The 20,044-nt window shown below is 39.7% G+C and overlaps 1 protein-coding gene across 1 annotated transcript; it reads left to right on the top strand.

The window, feature by feature from the left end:
* Nucleotides 1-8,096: 8,096 nt before the first annotated feature.
* On the top strand, nt 8,097-19,364 carry tlr21 (toll-like receptor 21). The gene is made up of 2 exons (XM_060921598.1): nt 8,097-8,176; nt 16,044-19,364. Exon 2 carries the CDS (start codon nt 16,172-16,174, stop codon nt 19,115-19,117), a length of 2,946 nt encoding a protein of 981 aa, XP_060777581.1. The 5' UTR covers nt 8,097-8,176; nt 16,044-16,171; the 3' UTR covers nt 19,118-19,364.
* The last annotated feature ends 680 nt before the right edge of the window (nt 19,365-20,044 follow it).

Raw genomic sequence — 20,044 nt, 5'->3', positions numbered from 1 at the left:
TTAATTGTACACTACTTTTCATGATGCATTGTGGGATACTATGAGTGCACTATATAGGGTGTAATAATTCTCACTATACATTCGGACAGGACTACAAAATGGCAAACTCACTATATAGTGCAGTAGTGAGTGATTTTGGACACAGGGAAGATCAGGAGGGAGGGGGTGGGGATAGGTTGAACTATGACCTCAGGTCCCTCCATTGGAAGATCAAGGTAGGGGGAGCAGGGGCAGTTATTAAATAGTGCACCTAGTACGAGTGCAGAGTAAAAGCAGTCAGATCAGTGGCAGCTGATGGTCATGTTTTTTTTTTTAATTGGGCACAGTGAATAATATATATCACTAATATATAATTTAAAAGTTTATATATATAACGTTTTGGTATTTGAATCTGAACTGCATTTCATCTGAATAACAAACATGGAACACAGAAAAGTTGTAACGCTTTTTGTTCAAACAAAAAACCTCACTAAACTTCTGGTTTTGTTATTGGTAATTTTGTATAAATTTTACTTTTATTGGACAACCTGTGCTCAGTCAATCATCTTTCCGTGACAGTGTTGGGTGATAAAACTTACGTTTGTTAGCCTATGTTGCTATGTTATTTGCTATGCTATTGTACACAGGGTGACAATATTCTATTTCCTGTCCAACGAGCTTACATAGCACTGGATGTAATTTCACACATTTTCATCATGTGTATGTACACGTATGTGTAGCCTGCAGCAAAAACCTAGCTAGCACATTTCTTCTGCAACCCCAAATTAGAAGTAGTTGTGATTTCTTAGTTTACTTTGATTTGTATTTCATTGCAGACAGTATAAACCATATATATATATATATATATATATATATATATATATATATATATATATATATATATATTAGGGTGCATCAGTTGCCCCCTAAAAATGAAAAGTTCCTCCGATCATGATGCATTTTTGTTTTTATGTTCCTTTTGGTAAGAAAACACACTGGGTGAAATATTTTGACAAAATTCAAAAGTTTAATGGTGGCACCAGGAGCTCAAAGTTATGGAAAAAGCTGCTATTTTATGACTTTTATGACAAAATTTCAATCACTTTTCATGAAACATTATGGCACCTTATAGAGTATACCAAATATCTTAGATACACATTTTTAGTACATATTCTAAATATATTATCAAGCACAGTTTGAGTTTTAGCTGTTCATTGAATCATTGTTCAACTACTTTTAAACAATACAAATGTATTATGAATCACATTAATGCTTCTCAATCCCTTGCAAAGGTTCTTAACATGATCTCTGGCTCACAAGAAATCAATAAATGGAGTCCAACATTGTGATTCAAACCTTACGCGAAAACATAAAATAAACGTTTTTTGGCAAAAAATGATCCTCATGGTGCCACCATTAGACTTTTGAATATGGTCAAAAAATTTTACAGGATGTCTTTATTGGTGAAAAGGAACACCCAAATAAAAATGCATCAGATTTTATGAAAGTGAGGGCAACTGATGCACCCTAATATATATATCCATTCCTTCACTTCAAGCTGACAAATTCCAAAAAAAAAGTTGGGACGGAGCAATTTAGGGTTAGTAATGAGTTAAACCATTTAAATAATGATGTGATTTGAAACAATTGATGTCAAAAGGTGATTGTAATCACGATTTGGTACATAATCAGTATCCAGGAAAGGCCTAGATTTTGAGTAACAAAGATGGGTCGAGGATCTCCAGTTTGTCAACAAATGCTTAAGAAAATTATTGAAATGTTTAAAAACAATGTTTCTTAAAGAATGATGTGAAGAGCTTTAGATATTCCACCCTCTACAGTGCATATCATCATTAAATGATTCAAGGAATATGGAGGAAATTCAGCACGTAAAGGGCAAGGGCGCAAGCCGAAGCGGAACACCTGTGATCTCCGATCCCTCAGACGGCACTGCATCAAGAACCGTCATTCATCTATAGCTGATATAACCACATGGGTTTGGGATTACTTTGGCAAACTTTTGTCAAGCTCTACAATACAGAGTTACATCCACAAATGCCAGTTAAAACTTTACTGTGCACAAAGGAAGCCTTGTGTTAACTGTGTCCAGAAGCGCTGTCAACTTCTCTGGGCTTGGAGACATCTGGGATGGACCATCACACAGTGGAACCATGTGTTGTGGTCAGAAATCAGTATTCCAGGCTTTTTTGGAAGAAGTGGGATCCGTGTGCTCTGGACTAAAGACTGTTATCAGCAACAAGTCCAAAAGCCAAGGTCTGTCATGGTATGGGGTTGTGTCACTGCCCGTGGCAAAGGTACCTTACACTTCTGTGACAGCAGCATTAATGCAGAAAAGTACATTGAGATTTTGGAGTAAAATATGCTGCCTTCAATATGACATCTTTTCCAGGGATATTTCAATAAGACAATGCAGAACCACATTCTGCACACATTACAAAGGCATGTATGCAGAAAGAGCAGGTACCTGTCCCCTCTGTCCACAACAGAGAATGCGTGATGAATTTTGAAATGAAAAATTCATCAATTACAATGACCCCGTACTGTTGCACAGCTTCAGACCTGTTTGCAAGAAGACACCTGAAACATTCCATCACTTGGTGTCTTCAGTCCCGAAACATATTTTAAGTGTTGTGAGAAGGAATGGTAACACTAGAAAGTTGTAAACCATCCCAACATTTTTCTGAAACGTGTTCCAAGAATCAAAATTGAGATGTTTATCTCACCTCATTATCTCTAGCCACTTTATCCTTCTACAGGGTCGCAGGCAAGCTGGAGCCTATCCCAGCTGACTACGGGCGAAAGGCAAGGTACACCCTGGACAAGTCGCCAGGTCATCACAGGGCTGACACATAGACACAGACAACCATTCATACACACATTCACACCTACGGTCAATTTAGAGTCAACTTCTAACTTCTAGAGTTAACCTAACCTGCATGTCTTTGGACTGTGGGGGAAACCGGAGCACCCGGAGGAAACCCACGCGGACACGGGGAGAACATGCAAACTCCACAAAGAAAGGCCCTCGTCAGCCACGGGGCTCGAACTCAGACCTTCTTGCTGTAAGGCGACAGCGCTAACCACTACACCATCGTGCCGCCCAAGATGTTTATTTTGAAAAGAAAAAATTAAAAACCAATAAAATTCACAAGGTAAAACATCAAATAATGTGCTCTTCTATTGTTTTAAGTGCACTATAGGTCAACAGTTATTTACAAATCATTGTTTTAAGTTTTAATTTCAATATACCATCCGAACTTTTTCTGATTTGGGGTTGTAAAAATTACATTTTTAAAATTTATATTTATATACTACAATTTATTTCTATTTGTCTTTGTTAGTTATTTTGGGAAATTATAAGTCCTTTTTTTTAATGATTTCATTTTTTGGGTTTGGGACTAAAGCACTGAAGGGGGTGGGGGTGCCCAGCGCAACATACAGTGGATAAAAAAAAGTGCACACACCCCATTAAAATGACAGGTTTTTCTGATGTAAAAGAAATGAGACCACAATAAATAATTTCAAAACTTTTCCCACCTTTAACGTGACCTACAGTGGTGCTTGAAAGTTTGTGAACCCTTTAGAATTTTCTATATTTCTGCATAAATATGACTTAAAACATAATCAGATTTTCACACAAGTCCTAAAAGTAGATAAAGAGAACCCAGTTAAACAAATAAGACAAAAATATTATACTTGGTCATTTATTTATTGAGGAAAATGATCCAATATTACATATCTGGGAGTGGCAAAAGTATGTGAACCTCTAAGATTAGCAGTTAATTTGAAGGTGAAATTAGAGTCAGGTGTTTTCAGTCAATGGGATGACAATCAGGTGTGAGTGGGCACCCTGTTTTATTTAAAGAACAGGGATCTATCAAAGTCTGATCTTCACAACACATGTTTGTGGAAGTGTATCATGGCACGAACAAATGAGATTTCTGAGGACCTCAGAAAAAGCGTTGTTGATGCTCATCAGGCTGGAAAAGGTTACAAAACCATCTCTAAAGAGTTTGGACTCCACCAATCCACAGTCAGACAGATTGTGTACAAATGGAGGAAATTCAAGACCATTGTTACCCTCCCCAGGAGTGGTCAACCAACAAAGATCACTCCAAGAGCAAGGCGTGTAATAGTCGGCGAGATCACAAAGAACCCCAGGGTAACTTCTAAGCAACTGAAGGTCCCTCTCACATTGGCTAATGTTAATGTTCATGAGTCCACCATCAGGAGAACACTGAACAACAATGGTGAGCATGGCAGGATTGCAAGGAGAAAGCCACTGCTCTCCAAAAAGGACACTGCTACTCATCTGAAGTTTGCTAAAGATCATGTGGACAAACCAGAAGGTTACTAGAAAAATCTTTTGTGGATGGATGAGACCAAAATAGAACTTTTTGGTTTAAATGAGAACCGTTATGTTTGGAGAAAGGAAAACACTGCATTCCAGCATAAGAACCTTATCCCATCTGTGAAACATGGTGGTGGTAGTATCGTGGTTTGGGCCTGTTTTGCTGCATCTGGGCCAGGACGGCTTGCCATCACTGATGGAACAATGAATTCTGAATTATACTTGCGAATTCTAAAGGAAAATGTCAGGACATCTGTCCATGAACTGAATCTCAAGAGAAGGTGGGTCATGCAGCAAGACAACGAGCCTAAGCACACAAGTCATTCTACCAAAGAATGGTTAAAGAAGAATAAAGTTAATGTTTTGGAATGGCCAAGTCAAAGTCCTGACCTTAATCCAATCGAAATGTTGTGGAAGGACCTGAAGCGAGCAGTTCATGTGAGGAAACCCACCAACATCCCAGAGTTGAAGCTGTTCTGTATGGAGGAATGGGCTAAAATTCCTCCAAGCCGGTGTGCAGGACTCATCAACAGTTACCGGAAACATTTAGTTGCAGTTATTGCTGCACAAGGGGGTCACACCAGATACTGAAAGCAAAGGTTCACATACTTTTGCCACTCCCAGATATGTAATATTGGATCATTTTCCTCAATAAACAAATGACCAAGTATAATATTTTTGTCTCATTTGTTTAACTGGGTTCTCTTTATCTACTTTTAGGACTTGTGTGAAAATCTGATATTTTTGGTCATATTTATGCAGAAATATAGAAAATTCTAAAGGGTTCACAAACTTTCAAGTACCACTGTATAGCCTGTACAATTCAACTGAAAAACAAACAAATCTGTTGGGGGGGGAACATAAAATAAAAAATAAAAAACATACAATAAGCTGGTTGCATAACGTGTGCACACACTGTAAAATATAATAAGTTGACTTTACTTAAAAAAATATGCAAAGTCGTTGCCTCAAAAAAAGTCATTTATGTTGATTTAGATAAATTAGATTGGGTTAACTTATTTTTTGTGAGTTTGCAGTACTCATCTTATATAATTTTGATTACATTAACTTATTTATTTTAAGTTTACAGTACTCAAATCAATGGCTTTCAGATATCTTTTTTCATAAATTTAACTTAATATTCATGAATTGTGAAAGCTTAATTCTCTAGTTTTACTCATCCTTCATATTGAGGCCAATTTAACTTTAATTTTCTTGACCAAAGAGTTTTGCGAAAGACAATAGGACACATGCTAATTTAATAAAAAAAAAAAACACACACAATACAAGGTAATGAGCCCCCAAACAAATGAATGGTGAACACATTGGATTTACTTTGCAATTAACATTTATTTTAAATGCTAAACAACGCATCATTTAAGGCTCTGGAAACATGTTCCACTTTTGTTAATCCTGGTGCATGTGCTGAAAAGACCGCGCGTAGATGGGGCAGGTCTGCGCATGTCTAAACATAACGCCCAAAGGACTCTGGGACAATAAATTATATTTTCTAATTTAACTGAAGTGGAGTACACTAAGTTAAGCATGTTCTCCAACTTGAAATTAGCAGTTATTTATTTAATATTAGTGTTGACAACAGGTTGATGATTTCTAAGTTTGATTCACTAATCATTTCTAATTAATTTGAATATTTGCATTTACAGTGCACCCTTAAACTAATACTTTGTTGAAGCACCTTTTGATTTAATTACAGCATTCAGTCTTTTTGGGTCGGAGTCCATCAGCCTGCCACATCTAGACTTGGTAATATTTGCCCAGTCTTCCTTGCAAAAGCACTCCAAATCTGTCAGATTGTGAGGGCATCTCTTGTGCACAGCCCTCTTCAGATCACCCCACAGATTTTCAATTGGATTGAGGTCTGGGCTCTGGCTGGGCCGTTCCAAAACTTTTTTGGGGTCGATGTCGTGCTGAAAGATGAAATTCCTCTTCATCTTTCTAGCAGACACCTGAAGGTTTTGGGCCAAAATTGACTGGTATTTAGAACTGTTCATAATTCCCTCCACCTTGACTAAAGCCCCTGTTCCAGCTGAAGAAAAACAACCCCAAAACTTGATGCTGCCACCACCATGCTTCACCGTGGGTATGAGGTTCTTTTAGTGATGCGCAGTGTTGTTTTTGCACCAAACTTACCTTTTGGAATTGTGGCCAAAAAGTTCAATCTTGGTTTCATCAGACCATAACACATTTTCCCACATGCTTTTGGGAGAGTTGATGAATTTTTTTTCGCAAAATTTAGCCGGGCCTGGATGTTTTTCTTTGACCCTACTATACCTCATAGTCCAGACATATGGAGAATATGGGAGATTGTTGTCACATGTAGTTCACAACCAGTACTTGCCAGCAATTCCTGCAGCTCCTTCAGTGTTGCTGTAGGCCTCTTGGCAGTCTCCCTGACCAGTTTTCATCTTGTCTTTTCATCAATTTTGGAGGGACGTCCAGTTCTCAGTAATGTCACTCATCTCATTATCTCTAGCCGCTTTATCCTGTTCTACAGGGTCGCAGGCAAGCTGGAGCCTATCCCAGCTGACTATGGGCGAAAGGCGGGGTACACCCTGGACAAGTCGCCAGGTCATCACAGGGCTGACACATAGACACAGACAACCATTCACACTCACATTCACACCTACGGTCAATTTAGAGTCACCAGTTAACCTAACCTGCATGTCTTTGGACTGTGGGGGAAACCGGAGCACCCGGAGGAAACCCACGCGGACACGGGGAGAACATGCGAACTCCGCACAGAAAGGCCCTCGCCGGCCACGGGGCTCGAACCCGGACCTTCTTGCTGTGAGGCGGCAGCGCTAACCACTACACCACCGTGCCACCCTGTAATGTCACTGTTGTCCCATATTTCCTCCACTTCTTGATTACTGTTTTCACTGTGCTCCATGGTATATCTAATGCCGTGGAAATGTTTTGGTACCCTTCTCCTGACTGATACCTTTCAACAATGAGATCCCTTTGATGCTTTGTAAGCTCTCTACAAACCCTGGTTTTTGATGGAGGATGCAACTGAGTAAATGTCTGAACTTTATTTGGGGTTAATCAGAGTCATTTTAATTGATGGCAGGTGTGAACCCAAAAAGACTGAATGCTGTAATTAAATCAAACCGTGCTTCAACAAAGTATTAGTTTAAGGGTGTGCACACTTATGCAACCAGCTCATCTCATCTCATCATCTCTAGCCGCTTTATCCTGTTCTACAGGGTCACAGGCAAGCTGGAGCCTATCCCAGCTGACTACGGGCGAAAGGCGGGGTACACCCTGGACAAGTCGCCAGGTCATCACAGGGCTGACACATAGACACAGACAACCATTCACACTCACATTCACACCTACGGTCAATTTAGAGTCACCAGTTAACCTAACCTGCATGTCTTTGGACTGTGGGGGAAACCGGAGCACCCGGAGGAAACCCACGCAGACACAGGGAGAACATGCAAACTCCACACAGAAAGGCCTTCGCCGGCCACGGGGCTCGAACCCGGACCTTCTTGCTGTGAGGCAACAGCGCTAACCACTACACCACCGTGCCGCCCCCCAGCTTATTGTACATTTTTTATTTTTAATGTTTTCCTCCCTATCATTTTAACAGGGTACATACACTTTTTATATCCACTGTACAAGCTGAAACTGCACTTCCATCATTACATTCAATTTACTTCCTCTTTCTGTTCTGCTAAAAATAATGTTAGTTTTCTTCTTGAAGAAACGAGAACATCAGGGAAACGATAGACAGAAATGTAATACAGCCAGACAGAGACCTATTCACTTCACAAGGATTTATGCAACAGGATCTGACAGGTAGGTGTACAAATATAATACACAATTGTTTTGCTTTTGTCAGCCAGTAAATTTATTGAATCAGTGAGAGACATTTTTAATGTTTTTCACTTAATCACTGGAATCATTTTTAAGCTGAAACACTTCTTAAACTTCAGCTTTATGTCAATAAACATGTGTATCAGTTTTACGTATCTGGACTACAAGTCCAGCATTAATAAGGCATGACTAGATTAAACATTCTGATTACATTCTAAAAACAATGTGTTAGATGCATACTCATATCTTTAGAAAAAATAGCAAAGCCAAGTAGCCAAACAATCGACCATGAATACACATTATTCAAATACATTCACAGAGCATTTTATTAGGAACACTGTATGAATACTGGGGCGGCCTCTCTTTGCTCTCAAAACAGTACCCGTTCTTTATGGTATGGATTCCACAAGATGTTGGAAGCATTCTTTTTAAATTATGGTCCATGTTGACGTGACTGCATCATGCAATTCCTGCAGATTTTTCAGTTGCACATTCATGCAGCAAATCTCTTATTCTATCACATCCCAAAGGTGTTTGATTGGATTTAGATCCGGTGACTGAGGGGTCACTGACTTTATATAAAATGGAGTGGGGGGAAAACCCCCCACCAGCGAGCAGCAGTTCTGTGAGTGGAAACACCTCGTTGATGAGAGAGGTTACAGGTGAGGTTAAGTTGAAGATGACAGGGTAGCTGCAATAACTCAAATAACAACTCTTTATATCAACGGGGTACAGCAAAGCATCTCAAAATGCACATCATGTGAGCATCTCTTTCTAGGTGGAAGGGCTATAAAAGCAGAAGACATCATCAGCTTTCACTTCTGTCTGCCAAGAACAGAAACCTACTAATAAGCTTAAGTCACGATCGACAGAATGCACTGAATGTACATATGGCTGGAACAGCCCATGAAGGAGGCAACATGTCGCTGACCATGCCTGACTGACGGAGCAGTGACTTAAAACTCACGTGTACTTAACAAGAGCCTCTGACGAACATTACATGACGGAACCACTGGTATCAGATGTGATCTTCTGAAATGGCTAGTAATTAAAGTTCACTACAGGTACCCTTTAATTGATTAATTATTTGCTTGCAAGAAGACTGGCTTTCTAACATTGGCTCTCATGTTCCTGTAATGCTCTGCTAGTTATTTATCTCATCTCATTATCTCTAGCCGCTTTATCCTGTTCTACAGGGTCGCAGGCAAGCTGGAGCCTATCCCAGCTGACTACGGGCGAAAGGCGGGGTACACCCTGGACAAGTCGCCAGGTCATCACAGGGCTGACACATAGACACAGACAACCATTCACACTCACATTCACACCTACGGTCAATTTAGAGTCACCAGTTAACCTAACCTGCATGTCTTTGGACTGTGGGGGAAACCGGAGCACCCGGAGGAAATCCACGCGGACACGGGGAAAACATGCAAACTCCGCACAGAAAGGCCCTCGCTGGCCACGGGGCTCGAACCTGGACCTTTTTGCTGTGAGGTGACAGCGCTAACCACTACACCACCGTGCCGCCCCGCTAGTTATTTATGACAATGTTATTTAGCCAAGTGCTGCATTATTGTTTTATTCCTACTAGCTTGTGACTTGTTGAGATTCAGCCAAGATAAACTTTTAATAGAAATGTTTATGAAGTGACAGCAAAAGGAAACTTATGAATTAATAATGACTGTAGATATGTAGATACTAGGATTTATACCAGGGTTTGAAATTAACTTTTTTTTTTATCCACCTGCCACTGTGACTGGTAGATTCCAAAATCTATCAGCCACTTTCTTGTTTTAACTGAAAGTGTGTAACTGCTTGTAGAAAATACAGTAAGAGCTACAATATTCAAGCAGGATTATTTAGGTAAATAGGCTATTCATAAGTAAAATATTTATACTTGAGGAAAATACTGACATTCTCGCTCATGTGCATGTGCGTGCACGCACGCACACACACACACACACACACACACACACACACACACACACACACACACACACACACACACACACACACGTGAACTGATGAATGTTGCATTTGAAAAGTTGGCAGATAAAAACAAAAACCCACTAACTATTTATAGGACTCCCATTATTGGCTTTTCTCCACTTCCGATTTAAAAGAAAAGAACAAGTTTTTCAATCTTCTTTGGCCTGTGGCTCCTGGGAGGTTTTCTCTTCAGACCTCCTAACCCCTACAATGTAACATTTTTTGTTTGTTTGCTGCAACACTAACCTAGGCTGCTTGACCTGAGGTAATTCTCTTTAACGGTCAGTTGCTAGTTAGCGTTTTATGCTCAGGTTAGTACCAGTTAATGTTTTGCACTCAAGTTGGTGCTAGTTAGCATTTTATACCCAAGTTGCCAGATTGAATCCGAGTCTTCTTGTTTCACTTGGACACTTTAATGAGGAGATTGTCTCCTCGTTAAAGTGTCCAAGTAGAACAAGAAGACTCGCGATTCAGTCTGCATTGTGGAATGTCACAAATACAACCCTGATTCCAAAAAAGTTGGGACAAAGTACAAATTGTAAATAAAAACGGAATGCAATGAGGTGGAAGTTTCAAAATTCCATATTTTATTCATTATTGATATGTCATAGGTGACATATCAAATGTTTAAACTGAGAAAATGTATCATGTAAAGAGAAAAATTACGTGATTTTAAATTTCATGACAACAACACATCTCAAAAAAGTTGGGACAAGGCCATGTTTACCACTGTGAGACATCCCCTTTTCTCTTTACAACAGTCTGTAAACGTCTGGGGACTGAGGAGACAAGTTGCTCAAGTTTAGGGATAGGAATGTTAACCCATTCTTGCAGTGGCGGCTCCTGAATTTTTTTTCAGGGGGGGCAATTTTCCCCCGTTATGTCTACACGGACCGTAAATGTCCACAGGACTGAAGTAAATTGACCTAGGTAGCAAATCAATTGGCCGAACTTGTTTTTGCCTGGTAAATTCAGATATCAATATAGACAATATCTCTTCTCTCCACTAGGTGGCAACACTGAACAAGTTAAAGGTGGCAAACTAAGGTAGCCTAGTAAACCAGACCCACCCGCCTAGCGGTCAAAAATATTTTTGCCTACGAGTGGCAAATATTCACATTTAGTCTGGCTTGCCAGGCTAAAACTAAGGAAGATTCATTGTGAAGCCTTCAAAGCAAAACATTTGGCATCACAATCAATTAATATTACATTACTCATTTATTTTCTCATATTATTCCAGTATTCTATAATAATTAGACACAAATTCTTAATTATAAACATATTCTAATTTCTTCAATTCTAAAGAATGCAATTAAAGTGGCAGGATATAAATCCAAAACAAGTGTTTAAGTTTTGAAAAAGATGAAGAAAAGCATAACCATCAAACAAACGTGCAGCTTAATTATGTGGTTTTTTAAATATGGAATTGCACCATTTTAACAACAAATAATTCTAAATAAATTCTGCAGTTTTTTTCCCCAAGAATTCCTCCAGAAAGCCATGCCTTAAAAGGAAATTTAAAGTATTACAAGCATGTCAATGAACACAAAAGGCTTTAGTTATTTAGCTATATACACACAAGGTTACACAAGGTTTTGTAGTCAGTGCAACTTGGCTTAACAAGTTGGAAAAAAGGTAAGGTGCTGCTGGCTCCAATGAACACATACTGTACAATATATAAAAACTGAAAATATGCTTAATTTACACCAAGTCAGAGAGAACTTGAGGCTACTGAAATATTCCAAGCATGGCAATGTTAAACTGCCATTGGTAAAACAAAAACATGGCAATGTTAAACTGCCATTGGTAAAACACACACACACACACACACACACACACACACACACACACACACACACACACACACAAAAACAACTTTTGCCTAGTAAATTCAAATATCAGATATCACTGTACCGTCTGCTGTGCTACTTCCAGGGTGGAAGAGAACGCAAGGGTAGCAAAAAAGAGCATTGACTACATCACAGCCAGCTCGCCAAGTTTTCCGGTAGTACCAGTTCTTGTTAAAACCTCTTGAGTAGGTCTTCTCCCCCTTCGTAGACACTTGCTTGATGTTTAAATTCGGTCTAGGAGGTCCTAGTTGTTTGATTGCTGTTTTCTCCTCATTGGTACGACGACTAAAGGGAACTTCTTTCAGAGACGCTATCGTATTGTTGCACTCAACACTCGCCATCTTCTTCATAGAATGTTCACACATTTCCCGCGCAAGTTGCATTTTCCAGCCCAAAATTATGTTCAAAACCCGCCAAAATGCACTTAAAACCAATCTGGCAACACTTGCGCGGCGCAACAGGCGTATGACGTAAGCACGCTGCTTGTGCGAGCACATAAAACCTAATAGAAAATGCATTGGGAGCATGATTTTCGAAAAAAAGTACGTACCATTAGTGTCAATGGGAGATTTTGGGGCAAATCTGAACCTGACAGAAATCGCCCCAAAAGGGCGTGGCTACACCAGGCGCGACCTTAGCCTGATTGGACAATGACATTACTGTTGGTAGTAGGAGTAGATTAAAAAAAAAATCTCCCTCCCTGTTTGGGAGTGCGTCGCCCAAATCGCCCCTATTAACGAGCCGCCAGTGCATTCTTGTCTAATGTAGGATTCTAGTTGCTCAACTGTCTTAGGTCTTTTTTGTCGTATCTTCCGTTTTATGATGCGCCAAATGTTTTCTATGGGTGAAAGATCTGGACTGCAAGCTGGCCAGTTCAGTACCCGGACCCTTCTTCTATGCAGCCATGATGCTGTAATTGATGCAGTATGTGGTTTGGCATTGTCATGTTGGAAAATGCAAGGTCTTCCCTGAAAGAGACGTCGTCTGGATGGGAGCATATGTTGCTCTAGAACAGGGGTGGGCAAACTTTTTGGCTCAGGGGCCACATTGACTTTTGAAATTTGCCAGGCGGGCCGGGCCAACACCAAATTCATACATATCAAACATAAACCGGAAAAGCTTTAGTGTTATTGTAAGGCCTTCACTGACAGAGACCCAAATGCAGATCAGATTGACATTTATTTTAGTTCTCAGTCAACAAAGGCAGAGCAGAAAAATGTTTGCAGTTCAATAGATTGGCACTGGATCCATCCAGAAAAGTAAAACAAACACACACACACACACACACACACACACACACACACACACACACACACACACACACGATAGTAAGAAAAGTAGCACACTTAATTCTTAAATTACGTCTTTGAGCTGCCAGGATGAGTAGGATGCCAGTGTATTTGTATATTTGTATCATTTTATACATACAACTAAATTGCATATCATTAAATTGAACTAAATTACATATCAGTACATATCATTTCTGTACATTTCACTGAACTCGTAGATTTACACCTGAGTGTTTTTTTTAACCATCCACTTCCAGCCTGCCAGTACAACCAACCACCATTAGTAGGAGAGGTACCACACCATGCCAAAATGTTTGCAGTTCAACAGTTTGGGTACCACACCATGCCAACATGTTTGCAGTTCAGTGGTTTGGCACTGGATCCATCCAGCCCACAAAATCAAACAAAACAGCTCAAGAAAGCAAAAAACTCCAAACTGGTTTTCAGGTTCAAAGTCACTCACTGAAATATTTCCAGTCCTCAAAAAATCAAAACACAGGTTCCAAACAGGTTTTCATATTCCAAAAGGCCACTCATAGATCAGAATAACCTCCACAGGCAAAAGTCCAGGAACAGATATAAGCAGAAGCAAGGTCAGCTGCTCATAATACACCTATAATAGCAGACAGGGACATAAATGAGGGGCGGAGCAGACACCCAAAAGCACACGGTACTTAAAAACAAACACCAGCACTACAGCAGCCACCCACGACAACCAAAATTACTAAGAGTTATACTTTTTATATTATTATTGTCTGTAAACATGTGACTACCATCTTATTACAGCTCCAACATAGTTTTAAAAAGAGAAAGTGTTAATACTCACATTCACTCAGCAACCGCTGAGCTGTATTCGTCCGTGCTTGCGCTGACTGGTTGTTAGCATAATTAGCATGCTTGGAGGAAAAGTGCCGTTTGATGTTTTATTCCTTTAAAACTGCAATGGTTTCTTTGCAAATAAGGCATACAGCCTTTGATCGGACTTCAGCAAAAAATATTTAGTTGTCCATTCTTTATTGAACACCCTGCACTCACTGTCCACTTTCCTTTTTTTAGGACCACTCATTGTAAAGTTTTATCCTGTGTTCTCGAGATCATCAGTGGCACGGGTGCCAGAATGACTTCCATGGCACACGTTGCACCACTCTGCAAATGTACCGTAATCTCGCGTGAATACGACTGACTGGAAAGACGGATCTCTAGAACACCTGTCTACGTGATAACACTGACGCTTATAGTTTATAGATCTGCTCAATCGTGTTTATATGATTGTCTTCCGCGGGCCGGATTAAAAACGCCAACGGGCCGTATGTGGCCCGCGGGCCGTAGTTTGCCCACCTCTGCTCTAGAACCTGGATATACCTTTCAGCATTGATGGTGTCTTTCCAGATGTGTAAGCTGCCCAGGCCACACGCACTAATGCAACCCCATACCATCAGAGATGCAGGCTTCTGAACTGAGCGCTGATAACAACTTGGGTCGTCCTTCTCCTCTTTAGTCCGAATGACACGGCGTCCCTGATTTCCATAAAGAACTTCACATTTTGATTCGTCTGACCACAGAACAGTTTTCCACTTTGCCACAGTCCATTTTAAATGAGCCTTGGCCCAGAGAAGACGTCTGCGCTTCTGGATCATGTTTAGATACGGCTTCTTCTTTGAACTATAGAGTTTTAGCTGGCAATGGCGGATGGCACGGTGAATTGTGTTCATAGATAATGTTCTCTGGAAATATTCCTGAGCCCATTTTGTGATTTCCAATACAGAAGCATGCCTGTATGTGATGCAGTGCCGTCTAAGGGCCCAAAGATCATGGGCACCCAGTATGGTTTTCTGGCCTTGACCCTTACGCACAGAGATTCTTCCAGATTCTCTGAATCTTTTGATGATATTATGCACTGTACATGATGATATGGTCAAACTCTTTGCAATTTTACACTGTCGAACTCCTTTCTGATATTGCTCCACTATTTGTCGGCGCAGAATTAGGGGGATTGGTGATCCTCTTCCCATCTTTACTTCTGAGAGCCGCTGCCACTCCAAGATGCTCTTTTTATACCCAGTCATGTTAATGAGCTATTGCCAATTGACCTAATGAGTTGCAATTTGGTCCTCCAGCTGTTCCTTTTTTGTACCTTTAACTTTTCCAGCCTCTTATTGCCCCTGTCCCAACTTTTTTGAGATGTGTTGCTGTCATGAAATTTCAAATGAGCCAATATTTGGCATGAAATTTCAAAATGTCTCACTTTCGACATTTGATATGTTGTCTATGTTCCATTGTGAATACAATATCAGTTTTTGAGATTTGTAAATTATTGCATTCCGTTTTTATTTACAATTTGTACTTTGTCCCAACTTTTTTGGAATCGGGGTTGTAGTTCTATTACAATTACATTATTTCTTTGTATATGCTACTTTTATTTACCCGCCACTGTGACTGGTAGGTTGAGCAAATTCACCCACCACTACGCAAAATCACCTGCATTTGGCAAGTCGCGGGTGCTAATTTCAAATAGACAAACAGAGCTGAAGTGCCTCGGTTATAACCCATAAAAGCATGGTATTATTATTTGTTGTGTCTCTGCCTATGTACTTTCTTTCTCTTTTTAAATTTTTATTTATTTATTTTATCAAGTATGGCCATTTCAAAATAGTCAAGAACATATTTGAAAGTAAAAATTGCTTAACAGTTGTTCTTTCCTACTTTCTTTCCAAACAACAGTGGCTGACCATAAAAGCCTGGAGAGCCCAGATCTTCTCTATTATAAAATATACAATGGTACAGCTCAAAATGAAGACCTGAAGATTTGTTTTTGAAAACGTACTGGGACAAAGACTGCTCTAGGAAGTATGGCATCATACAGGAACCAAGCACTGATCTCAGTAACAATAACTGCACTGATGTTTCAGTTCAGCATGAGCTACAGTTTCAGTAATTGCATAGAACATCCTGACTCAAACCATACAATCTTCAAATGCATACAACGCAAAGCTCGGAGAGTTACGGACATTGTTAATGATATACCAGATTCTGCTACAAACATTTCAATCTTTCAAGACGAACTTGTGAAAATTCCTTCTCAAAGCTTCAGTCACTTGCCAAAGCTCAGTGTCCTGCTACTAAGCAACAATCGCATTAGGTACATCGACAAGGATGCCTTTGCTAATCTGCAATATCTTCACACACTAAACCTGTCCAACAATGACATAGTTTATCTCAATTCTTCCATCTTCCGTGAGCTCCAGAACCTCAGCATTTTGATCCTGACTGGCAACAAACTGACAAATATCCCTTTGGACTTATTTTCTGGTTTGTCTAAATTAGAGATTCTGAATCTAAACAGGAACCAATTAAGGAACTTCTCATCAGTAGTGCACTCCATATCAAATCTGAAAGGGCTGAAGAAACTGGACATTTCCTTCAACAGACTTATCACTTTACGACACTCAGCCAGCCTGCCACAGTCACTTTCCCATCTTTATCTCGGTAATAACATGCTGACCACACTGGAATGCAGGAATGACTTTCTAAGTAGTGTCAAGGTGCTGGATCTCTCTTATAATAGAGGGCTGACAACTCAGGCTTTCTTTGGTCTGAACCTGAGCAGTTTGACATATCTACGTCTGCATTCTACCAACATTTCTATAATGACGCTCCTTAATCATACCAATGTGAGGCCTTGGTATGTAGATTTTTCAGGGTTGGGATTAACAGAGCCCCAAATGCTAGTTTCATTGTGCAAACAACTGTCACACTATCCAAAGAAAAATATTGGAAAAATGTATCTGACAAGCAATGGTCTAACAAATCTGAATAATAACACATTATCTGACTGCCCCACTATCACTAAGGTTTTGGACCTTTCATCCAATCATCTGAAGAACATAAACTGTTTGCAATTCCTTGAAGGACAAAAATATCTCGTGAATCTCAAAGCTGAACATAACCATTTTGCCAAGCTAATAAGTTGCAATAATCACTCAAAATTTCTGCACTTGAAAGAACTGAGCTACCGCTACAATCGCATTCTTGAAGTAAATTCCTTTGCCTTCAGCCATACACCAAAACTTACAACTCTTCAACTAAATATAAACATAATTGCCTACTTGGATCCCAAAGCACTAAATGGCCTTAAAGACCTTGTTACACTCCGTCTGGACAACAACCTTCTGACTGATCTATATAACGAGAGCTTTCAGGACCTTCACAATCTTCAGATACTTAATTTGCGCAATAACCAAATTTCTGTCATCTTTAACAATACCTTCTACTTTCTCAATAAGCTGAACATTTTAGATTTAGGTGGGAACAAGATAACACATTTAACACCTCTAGCATTTGAAGGGCTGGTCAGCTTGAATAATCTTTACTTAGACCGCAATCGTCTAACACAAATTGACAGTCACCTGATTGGAAGCCTGCATCGCACACTGCAAGTGCTAGATTTACAGGGCAATTTCATCCATTACTTAAACAGAAGCGCATTCTCCCCATTTTTAAACCTAACAAAGCTGACTGACTTAAAGTTAGATGGACAGATGCCGTATGGCATAACTGTATTACCTCCTGCGTTTTTTCGTGGTCTCACTTCCCTAAGAAGTCTTTACCTCAGCAACAATCATATATCTTTTCTCAGCACTGACATATTTGATGACCTAAAAAACTTACAATTTTTAACATTAGATGATTCATGTGTTGGCGTGGCCAAACTCAAGCCAGGAATTTTCAAAAACCTTCAGAAGCTGGAGAAATTAACGGTTGAGAACATGGGCATTGAGTCATTCTCAAAAGAGGTGTTTGGTAATCTGACAGGACTGAAAGTATTGCATCTTAACCGCAATGTCATGCAGACTATGGATGTGGATTTGCTGGAAAACCTGACTAATCTACAGTATCTAGATGTTAGAAATACTCCTCTCAGCTGCAACTGTCCCAATCGCGACCTCCAGAACTGGACATACAAGACCCAAAGAGTACAGGTTGTATATCTTTATAACCTGACCTGTCCAGATGTCAAAGGGGCAAACTTTTACAACTTTGACACCCGTGTATGTTCATATTTAGAAAAGTATTTGTTTGCCGCCACTTATGCTGTAACATTGCTACTAACAATAATTCCAGTACTTCATGTCAAGCTCTACTGGAAATTTAAGTACGGCTACTACGTCTTCCGCTCTTGGTTTAGCGAGCAGTGGCGTCGTCTTCGGGAAGAGGAAGAAAAATGCATATACGACGCTTTCATCTCCTACAACTCGGCAGATGAGGAATGGGTGATGGAGCATCTTCTCCCAAATCTTGAAGGCAGTGGGTTCCGACTTTGCCTCCACCACCGGGACTTTGAGCCAGGCCGTAACATCATCGACAACATTGTGGCAGCGGTTTACAACAGCCGCAAGACTGTATGTGTGGTCAGCCAAAACTTCCTCCGCAGTGAGTGGTGCTCCCTGGAAATCCAACTGGCCAGCTACCGTCTTTTTGATGAGATGCAGGACGTGCTCTTACTTGTCTTTTTGGAGCACATCCAAAAGCGACAGCTCTCTGCCTATCATCAGATGAGAAAGGTCATGTTGAAAAAGACTTATCTACAGTGGCCAGGCCTGGACTGCACAGATCCCGTCAAGGCACAGGGGCTGTTCTGGAAGCAGCTTAAGAGAGCTTTAAAGAGCAGCAACAGTCAAAGCCAAGATGATGACAAGATGGAGGAGAATGGACAGCAGAAAGACGATGCAAGACAAAGAGAATATATTATGAACCAGTCACAAATGGATGATGAGACATCATACCTAATGCCCTAACAAATTTATGCTTCATGTCTAGTTGTTTCCTACTAAAGAATCATGAAATAATAGAAGCTTATGCAAGACTGCAAACAGATAGTACCAATTATTAATTACATTTTCCTTAAGTGATGATTTACCTGTGATGAGACTTAACAATGAACAGAAAGAAAATAGCCTAAATCCTGTTAAATAAGTGAAATCACACACAAGCAAAAAGATATGAAGAAATGAATATGTAAATAAAATGATGCTTTATTACAAATTTGTATTCTTGCTTGAATGTGATTACATCAACCTTTAGTACATATGCATTATTATTGCACATGCACTTGTGTCAATTATCAAAAAAAAAAACAAGAAAAAAAACCTCATACAGAAGGCTGACTTACTGGCAGGAAAACCTACAGAAAACAAACTCTCCACATCACAACTGCTACTGGGCGTGTTCATCCATCCTGTTATGCTGACCAAATCACAATAATACATAATTGTGACATGTCAGTCAAACTGAAATGGTGGGTTTTTTTTTCTTCCCAAGAATTATTAGTCAGATTAATATATATGCATTTGAGCAAATTAAAATTTGCAGTACACTTCTGTAAGAGGAAATTACACAGTCTGATATTTAACAGTTAACAAATTTTATGGTGAAGAATTCTGGTCTGACCCCAAACTGCAATTACAGAGTTAAAGTAAGTACACATCTGAAAAGTGTTATTTTCACTATTACACATTTCTTTCCATCTATTTAATTTTTTTTAAACATCTCGTAATGACACACAAAGTCACTGCATCACAATAAACTCTATATATAAATTAAGTAGCTATATGTAGCAGGCAGCTTATGGCTAACACTCTAGTATTAGCCATAAGTTGCCTGCTGCATATAACTACTTAATTTATATATAGCTTATATATAAGGAGCGGTCAAGTGCCAGGATG

The sequence above is a fragment of the Neoarius graeffei genome, chromosome 5 (assembly GCF_027579695.1).
Source record: "Neoarius graeffei isolate fNeoGra1 chromosome 5, fNeoGra1.pri, whole genome shotgun sequence".
Classification (NCBI taxonomy): Eukaryota; Metazoa; Chordata; class Actinopteri; order Siluriformes; family Ariidae; genus Neoarius; species Neoarius graeffei.
The sequence above is the reverse complement of the archived record's forward strand: the minus strand, read 5'-3'. Positions and strand labels throughout refer to the sequence as shown.

Bases quoted from the DNA above. Each gene is read 5' to 3' on its own strand.
- tlr21 (XM_060921598.1), top strand. From the start codon at position 16,172: ATGGCATCATACAGGAACCAAGCACTGATCTCAGTAACAATAACTGCA.